This window comes from Nycticebus coucang, chromosome 18 (genome assembly GCF_027406575.1).
Source record: "Nycticebus coucang isolate mNycCou1 chromosome 18, mNycCou1.pri, whole genome shotgun sequence".
NCBI classification, from domain to species: Eukaryota; Metazoa; Chordata; class Mammalia; order Primates; family Lorisidae; genus Nycticebus; species Nycticebus coucang.
In genome coordinates, this window is record NC_069797.1 from 31,519,648 (window position 1) to 31,527,665 (window position 8,018).

Consider the following 8,018-nt stretch of genomic DNA (forward strand, 5'->3'; position numbering starts at 1 on the left):
TGCCCAGGCCCCGCCCCCCAGGCTGATGGCAGCTGCAGCTGGGAGCGCGGCGGCGGCCGGCCTGGGAGAGCCGCAGGCAGCGGCCGGAGCGCGGAACAGAACACCCGGGCCCCAGACGCCGCGGACGCCCGGAGAGGCGGTTCCTACGCCCTGACGCCTTCCCTGGCTCTCAGCGCACCTCGGCCCCCTCCGCAGAGCAGTCGCAGCGTGAGCGGTTCCCCAGCCCTCAGGACCAGGTACACCACCCCCCAACCGGCCGCCACCGCAACCAGCTGAGCGGGCAAGGTCCCTGGGGTGGGGGCCGAAGTCTGCGCCCCCTCCCCCTGCGGCCAAATTCAGTTTCGGGTGGGGCGGACTTGGTGTGTATATTTGGCCGGATAGCGGCCCGCGCGCCCGCAGGGCGCAGACACCTTGTCTTGCAAGAACACTGTGCCAGGGCAGGAGGCTGGAGGAGGGTGTGGGGAGGCCGGGCCTCAAGCCTGGGGCCGCAAAGGCGGGTTGAAGGACACACGGATGCCCGGGGCTGGAGTCAGTTCCCAGGGCTTTGGGGGAGCTCTGTGTGTCCTCTAGGGAATAAAGTAGCAGACCACAGGCCCTGCCTGGAGAAAAGACACCTCACGCTCCCCACCTTGGCAAATCTGCCCCTGGTAGGGGTTGCTGGGGGAGCGGGTAATGGAGGACCCCCAATCCCAAGAGACTTTAGTAAGAAGAAGGCCCAGCCGCGGCAGGGGATCCAGAGGAGAAACTGGACAACCAAAGGCAAACAGCTGCAAGACCATAGTTAAACCTCTTAGAGAAACCAGTGCAGAAAGGAGTGGAAGGAGGAGAGATCCCCTTTTTTTACCCTGTGCCACGGGAGGAAATTGATGAAAATAGTGGCAGAAAGGACTGGGGTTAGCTGACAGGAGGAACTTCTCCCTTGGCAAATTTTCAGAAAAAGGCAAAACCCCATCTGCCTGAACTATGCCAGAGATGCAGGTTCAGGATCTTGAGAGGCTGCAGCGTCCTAGCCCAATAATTGGCCTTGCTCTAAAATCTAATGGCCAAGGCCTCTAATTGTGGCAGTGTGCCTCTGGGACTGCAGCAGGGGGCAGCCTGGCATTGAGGCTCCTCCCCAAAACATTCTAACTTCCAGGAAGCTTTCAGCCCCTGTTGGTCTCCACTATGTCCCTCCCCATCCTGGGTCTGTATGAGGAAGTTAGACCCCAAATCCTAGCCCCTCACACTAAACACCATTTTAAGGTGGCAAAGAACTTTCTCATACTTTGATCATTTTGAAGAAGGCTCTCTGCTTCTATGACCAGACCCTATATGGATTTATACCTGACTCCTGACCAAATAATCCTTCTTACCTTCCTCCCCCTCCACTCTTCCTCCTTCCCACAGCTCATAGAGGACTAAGGACAAAAGGCATTTCTGAGCACTGAGATCCTCTATCTCCGCCCCTAGCCATGAGCAGGCGTGTGGTTCGGCAGAGCAAGTTCCGCCATGTGTTTGGACAGGCGGCAAAGGCTGACCAGGCCTACGAGGACATCCGTGTGTCCAAGGTCACCTGGGACAGCTCCTTCTGTGCCGTCAACCCCAAATTCCTGGCTATAATCATGGAGGCTGGAGGCGGGGGTGCCTTCATCGTCCTGCCTCTGGCCAAGGTGAGGGATGAGAGGAAGGAAGGAAATGGGACGATATTTGCTGGAGCTTCTGAGGACTCCTGATAGTTCCTTTTTCAGTCAGGAGGGTAGTTTGTATGGATTGGCTGTTCCCCAAGCCCTCGGAGATGGGTTGGGGGGTTACCCCACTCCACTCTAAACAGCAGCACACTAGTGGCCTATACCCACTCCCTAACCTGTCTACCTCTCTATATACCACTCTATTCCCTGCAGGAACCAGGAAGGGAGTTAAGTGATAGAGATGGTTGGGACACAGCAGAACCAAGTCCTGCCCAGGTTCTTTCACCATTCCTAATGCCATATACCCTCATATTTAGGGTGTAGAGGTCCTCCTCCCTAGCTCAGAGTGACCATTCGATTAAATTATATCCCAGAGCAGGACACTTAGGAAAAAGTCAGCTCTATCCAAAGAGTCCTTGCCTGGGGCAGCACCTGTGGCTCAAGGAGTAGGGTGCTGGCCCCATATACCGGAGGTGGTGGGTTCAAACCCAGCCCTGGCCAAAAACGAAAACAAACAAACAAACAAACAAAAAAAAAAAGAATCCCTGTCTACTTCCCACTCTAGTTCTTATAGTGAGGTGGAATGAGAGCAAAGAGAAAGGGGATGTGACATAAACCCAGAGCCCTCCCTCCCCAGGGATGGAGGTCAGGCCATGATTGCCACTTTTGCTGAGTAACCTCAAGCCCCTTAGCTATCTCCATTCCCAGCATGACCACCCCAAGACATGACCTTGACCTGGATTCTGGCCCCTAAACTTTGTTGAGGGAGTCCCTATCAGTGGCAGGGTCAAGAAGAGCCCTGACAATAGCCAGTGACTCACCCCTGACCATGCAGACACCACCCAAGGACACCATCTCCAAGTCTCAAGTTTCAGCTGGAGTTGCCTCCCCTCCCAGTATGACTGCCATTTCAACGCCACATGGCCGCCCCTCTCCTCTCCTGCCTGGTCTGGACTAATGCCAGCCCCTCCAGAGGCCTCAAAGCCCCCATAAACAATCCATAATCACCAAAAATAGGTGGGTCCCAAGCTCCACTTTGGGAATAGTAAGCACCAAGACCTGCTGCTGGTGGTTCCAAGGTAAAGTGGTTCACAAGGGAGAGAACTGACAGGGGAGGGCAGGGAAGGCCTGTCGGGGACTACATTGAATATTACCTCATCTTTACCTCTTCCACCCAAGGCTTCCCACAGACATTCCAATTAGGGGTGCAAGCTCAAGAACAGCCTCCTCCAAGTAGTTGTATGGGAAGAACACTGGACTAAGAGTTTGAGTCTTGGATCTACCAGTATCTTGTTATGTGTCCTTGGTTAAGTTATCTTTACTTCCTTGTGTCAGATTCCCTAATATTAAAGGTTTCCAACTCTGCCTTCAGCAAAGTGCAAAAAGTGCACTTGTTGGGGTTAGAGGCACAGAAAGGGTTTTACAAAAAGAAAATACATGATAGAAAATTGACATGTAAACAGATCTGCTGCCCACACCCAGAAAACACACAGTAGAGTAGCTCCACAATATACCTCTTTGACCCCTCCAGACAGGGCGAGTGGATAAGAACTACCCACTGGTCACTGGGCACACTGCCCCTGTGCTGGATATTGACTGGTGCCCACACAATGACAACGTCATCGCCAGTGCCTCAGACGACACCACCATCATGGTAGGAGTCATTTGGGCAGGGGAGTGGGGAAGGCTGACTCACCTGTACTGAGGAAGATGGTAAGGGAGATGCTGGGTCCCAAGGCCCTGCCCTGCCCAGCTTCCAGTTTATTTTTAGCTACCTGCCCACCCCCTCCCAAGATGCATTGCATAAGACTAATTATAGCCATAGCCAACATGGGGCCTGAAGAGCAGTGGTACAGTGCTCTGAAGTCTCCCTGCTGGAGTGAATGGGGAGATCTCTGGAGAGCTGGCAGAGCCCGCTCCTTGGTCCTAGCAGCTTCTGCCTTAGGCCTGCCCTGTGTTCTGACCCTTACCACTGAAGAGAGCCAGTTCAGTTAAGGGGAGGTAGGGAAGGAGCAGGGGACAGAGCCACCTCCTCATCCCACCCACCTGTGCCTTTCCTTCTACCCAGGTGTGGCAGATTCCAGACTACACTCCTGTGCGCAACATTACAGAACCTATCATCACACTGGAGGGCCACTCCAAGCGTGTGGGCATCCTCTCCTGGCACCCTACTGCTAGGAACGTCCTACTCAGTGCAGGTCTGGGGGCCTAGGGAAGGGTCCCCCATGATGGGATGGTGGCAAAGGCAGGGCCCAGGTGACCATGCCTGGCCACTCTGGGCAGGTGGTGACAATGTGATCATCATCTGGAATGTGGGCACTGGGGAGGTGCTGCTGAGCCTGGACGACATGCACCCGGACGTCATCCACAGCATCTGCTGGAACAGCAATGGTAGCCTGCTCGCCACCACCTGCAAGGACAAGACCTTGCGCATCATTGACCCCCGAAAAGGCCAAGTGGTGGCGGTGAGTGCTTGGCCTGGCCACTCCACACAGTCCCTGCCCATTGACCACATGTCAGCACCCTGTACCCACAATCATCAGCTTTCACCTGTCCTATCCCTACTCCAGAACCCTCTCCATAGTCTCCTCCCCTAGTCTCTGTAACCACCACTCTCTGCCCTAAATAAGCCCCCAGCCTGCAATTCTCTGCCCTACTCCTTTTCCCTCCCTTGCACCTCAGAAGCTCAGAGGAGGGCTCCAGCTTTGGGATTGAGGAGGGGAGAAGCTGGAAACTCCATCCTCCCACCAGAACCTGCATGAAACCTGAGCTCCCGGACCCCTCTCAGCCAGCACCCAGCGCCGTCTTCCCTCGAGGCGTGGCCCCTTCTCGCCCTTGTTGACCCGCTGAGCTGGGGATGGGGACATTCCTCGCGTATTGCTTATCACAGCCGAGTGCCCAGGGAGGGCGACTGCCCTTGCCTCACCGGCCTCAATCTAAGCTGGAGTACGGGGCGCGTGCATGTGTACCTGAAGCATTTGCGTCGAGCGTGGCCGGGACGAGCAGCGCAGGCGCTCTAACCCACTAACCCCGGGAGCAGGAGCGAGCCCGGCCTCACGAGGGCGCCCGCCCGCTGCGGGCGGTCTTCACCGCCCACGGGAAGCTGCTCAGCACCGGCTTCAGCAGGATGAGTGAGCGGCAACTCGCACTCTGGGACCCGGTAGGCCAGGCTGCCCCGGGCGCACTTACTCGCTCCTTCTCTGGTCAGTCAGGGGCGCCTTGCCGGGCTATGGCTAACACCTAAGCGGAACTGGCAGTTCCCGTTCGAGAAAAACCTTGTTGCAAATCTGGAAGCCAGCAGACGTTCCCTGCGTTAGTGATCAACCTTTGAACACGCTTAAGGTTTCTGGATCTGCTGAGAGCTACTCGCGTCCTGCTCTTTCCCAACTCAGAAGCTCTCTAAACCAGGGGCCACCTATGGCCCCAGGAAGCCGAGTTCTTAGACCTCTTTTTCTCTCCTCTGCCTCCGCCCACACACCCAAGTCTGCAAGGTGGTTGTTTAGACCTCCACGCTCCCCAGGGCAGGCATCTGGGTGATGTCCCTCCGTGTCTCCCCCTCCCCCCAGGAGAGGTTTGCGGCTCACGAGGGGATGAGGCCCATGCGGGCGGTCTTCACGCGCCAGGGTCATATCTTCACCACCGGCTTCACCCGCATGAGCCAGCGAGAGCTGGGCCTGTGGGACCCGGTAACGCAGCTGGAGGCTTGGGGTGTGTGCCCCGGGGACTGGCATCACGGGAGAGGGGCGAGGCGCCCCCCACCCGCAGGGCATGCCCACCTGGACGGGACTGGACGCTGTTGCCACCTCTGCAGCGCCTGCACTCCCCACACCCACCCCTTTGCCCGGTTTTGCTGCATCGCCTGAAGGAGCCTGCGCTGGCGCCCCCACCTGGTGATGCCGAGTCCCTGGGGGTGGTTTGCTGTGACTGCATGCGGCGAAGGAGGATGTGTCCAGGGGAGGGACCTACCAGAGGTTTAGGGCATGGGGTCTGGGACAACAGGAAGCGTGAAGGGGCTTCTGGCGGGGTCCCACAGTAGCACAGTGGGGCGGGGCAGGGCTGGTCACGCCTCCTGTGCTCGGGCAGAACAACTTTGAGGAGCCAGTGGCGCTGCAGGAGATGGACACAAGCAACGGGGTCCTACTGCCTTTTTACGATCCCGACTCCAGCATCGTCTACCTGTGTGGCAAGGTGCTCGCGACCGGAGAGGGAGAACGGGGGGAGGGGGGCTGGATGGAGATGTTGAGGGCCTGCCAGTGCGCCTCTAAACCGACTGGTTTTACAGGGCGACAGCAGCATTCGGTACTTTGAGATTACCGATGAGCCGCCTTTCGTGCACTACCTGAACACGTTCAGCAGCAAAGAACCGCAGCGGGGCATGGGTTTCATGCCCAAGCGGGGGCTGGATGTCAGCAAATGCGAGATCGCCCGGTCAGCAGCAGCCTTGTCCCCCCTGCACGCCTGCATGTCCCCAACTCATGAGGGGTCTTAGCCACGGAGGGCTTCCCCAGTAGTGCAATGTTTTGGAAAAGGGGGGTAGGGGTCAAACTGGTCTGTTTCAGTGCCTGCCTCACAGCTCACTAGCCTGACACTCTGAACTTCACTTCCCTCATCTGTGAAATGGTGATGAACACCCAAGGGAGGTGTTTTCCCGCAGAACCGATAATGTGTTCAAAGTACAATGTGCGTGTTTGCCTCCAGTGTCTGGTCCCAGACGAGGAGTTAAGGGCGTGGGAATGTGAGGCGGTGGTGCTGAACCCTGCTCCCTTATAGGTTCTACAAGTTGCATGAAAGAAAGTGTGAACCCATCATCATGACTGTGCCTCGCAAGGTGAGGGGTCAGGAGAGAGAGGGACCGGGCAGGGCTCTGGGGCCGGAGGGAGCGGAGCGGCCCCGCGCTGGTCTCACACAGGTCCGCCCGCCCCGCAGTCAGACCTGTTCCAGGACGATCTATACCCGGATACACCGGGCCCAGAGCCGGCCCTGGAAGCGGACGAATGGCTATCGGGCCAGGACGCCGAGCCTGTGCTCATTTCACTGAGGGACGGCTACGTGCCCCCCAAGCACCGTGAACTCCGGGTCACCAAGCGCAACATCCTAGACGCCCGTCCCCCGTCGGGACCCCGCCGCAGCCAGTCGGCCAGCGACGCCTCCTTGTCGGTAAGATCAGGCCCCATTCCGCTCAGGCCCAAGCTGTACATGCCCTACCGCCCCTGTCCGACCCGGCCTCTGCTGTCCTCCGTGTCCCAGCAGCAGCACACCCTGGAGACGCTGCTGGAGGAGATCAGGGCCCTTCGCGAGCGGGTGCAGGCCCAGGAGCAGCGCATCACGGCTTTGGAGAACATGCTTTGCGAGCTGGTGGATGGCACAGACTAGCCCGCGTGCGGAGCAGAGCAGGCGGAGCGGGGCGGTGCTCACAAGTCCGGCCTCGCCTCGGCTTGGGGTCCCGGACTTCTTCCCGGGTTGGGGCCAGGGGCCGGGAACTCCGCGCCTCGCGGGGGACCTGGACTGATGAAGCGTGGATGTGCCCCGCGTCCGTCTTGCCGGGGCCAGGCTGTACGCCTTGTCGGGGACTCTCCTGGAGCTGGCCTAGGGAGCCCTGGGGTAACGCGGGGGGCAGGAGGGCGGCTAGGCACTGGTGCTGCACGACGAGGTGATGTTCTCTTTGTCCCTTGCCCAGGACAGGGGAAGTGTTTAGTATTAGGCGCCATGCTTGCGGGGATGTTGGAAGCTTGAGCTTGACCTCAAATGGGGTGGCGCTTCTATGGGTCTCCCCAGAATGGGGATAATTCAGCGCCTCTCCCAATCAGCTCATTTGATTCCGCCACCCTGAGTGATAACTAGATGGCCGTCACCCCTGTTCTGTAGATACACGCACAACCCGTTTGCTGCAGAGCCGGACCCACTGACTGCACGCACGGCCATCTGCAGTAGGGGGCTCTCTTCCTTTTTTCCACCAACAGGGGAGGTGACGGCTTCCTCGTAGCAGCCTCCGAGGAGAACTGGCATGAGGAAGCCGGGCAACCACACACACACACACACACACACACTGCCCCCAGCGCTCTGCTGTGGCCTTGACTGTGAGGAAATCAAGTCATACTGAAAGAAACATGTTACTAAGTGCTCAGTCTGTGCCTCCTGTATGGGTAGAGGTAAGGGGGATGAGAAACACACACCCCCCCCCCCAGCCTCTGCAGATGCTCCCCAGGCTACTGGGAAACCTGGCAATGCAACTCTGGGCTCGGGACCCACCAGGCAGCCCCATACCCTAGAGCCCTCCCCACACTGAGTTTCAGAAGGACCCCCAAAACCACACCATGGGCATTCCTCCCCAGTAAAGTCAGGAAAAGCCTC

General features: G+C 58.2%; 1 protein-coding gene across 6 annotated transcripts; it reads left to right on the plus strand.

Moving 5' to 3' along the window:
* CORO6 (coronin 6) lies at positions 1-8,018 on the plus strand. Of its 6 annotated transcripts, none has more exons than XM_053570928.1 (11): positions 1-236; positions 1,387-1,649; positions 3,199-3,321; positions 3,736-3,865; positions 3,951-4,132; positions 5,234-5,353; positions 5,751-5,855; positions 5,950-6,095; positions 6,438-6,495; positions 6,594-6,824; positions 6,918-8,018. In XM_053570928.1, exons 2-11 carry the CDS (start codon positions 1,452-1,454, stop codon positions 7,038-7,040), a joined length of 1,416 nt encoding a protein of 471 aa, XP_053426903.1. In that variant the 5' UTR covers positions 1-236; positions 1,387-1,451; the 3' UTR covers positions 7,041-8,018. The 6 variants fall into 6 exon arrangements, with proteins under 6 accessions (XP_053426903.1, XP_053426902.1, XP_053426904.1 ...); XM_053570927.1 differs by having other exon boundaries at positions 1,450-1,649; positions 6,915-8,018; XM_053570929.1 differs by having other exon boundaries at positions 1,450-1,649.

What these genes read in the sequence shown, in the direction of transcription:
- CORO6 (XM_053570927.1), top strand. Translation starts at nt 1,452, where the DNA reads ATGAGCAGGCGTGTGGTTCGGCAGAGCAAGTTCCGCCATGTGTTTGGA. An exon ending in TCGTCCTGCCTCTGGCCAAG is followed by an intron (nt 1,650 to 3,198) that starts GTGAGGGATGAG and finishes TGACCCCTCCAG; the next exon opens with ACAGGGCGAGTGGATAAGAA. An exon ending in GAAAAGGCCAAGTGGTGGCG is followed by an intron (nt 4,133 to 5,233) that starts GTGAGTGCTTGG and finishes CCCTCCCCCCAG; the next exon opens with GAGAGGTTTGCGGCTCACGA.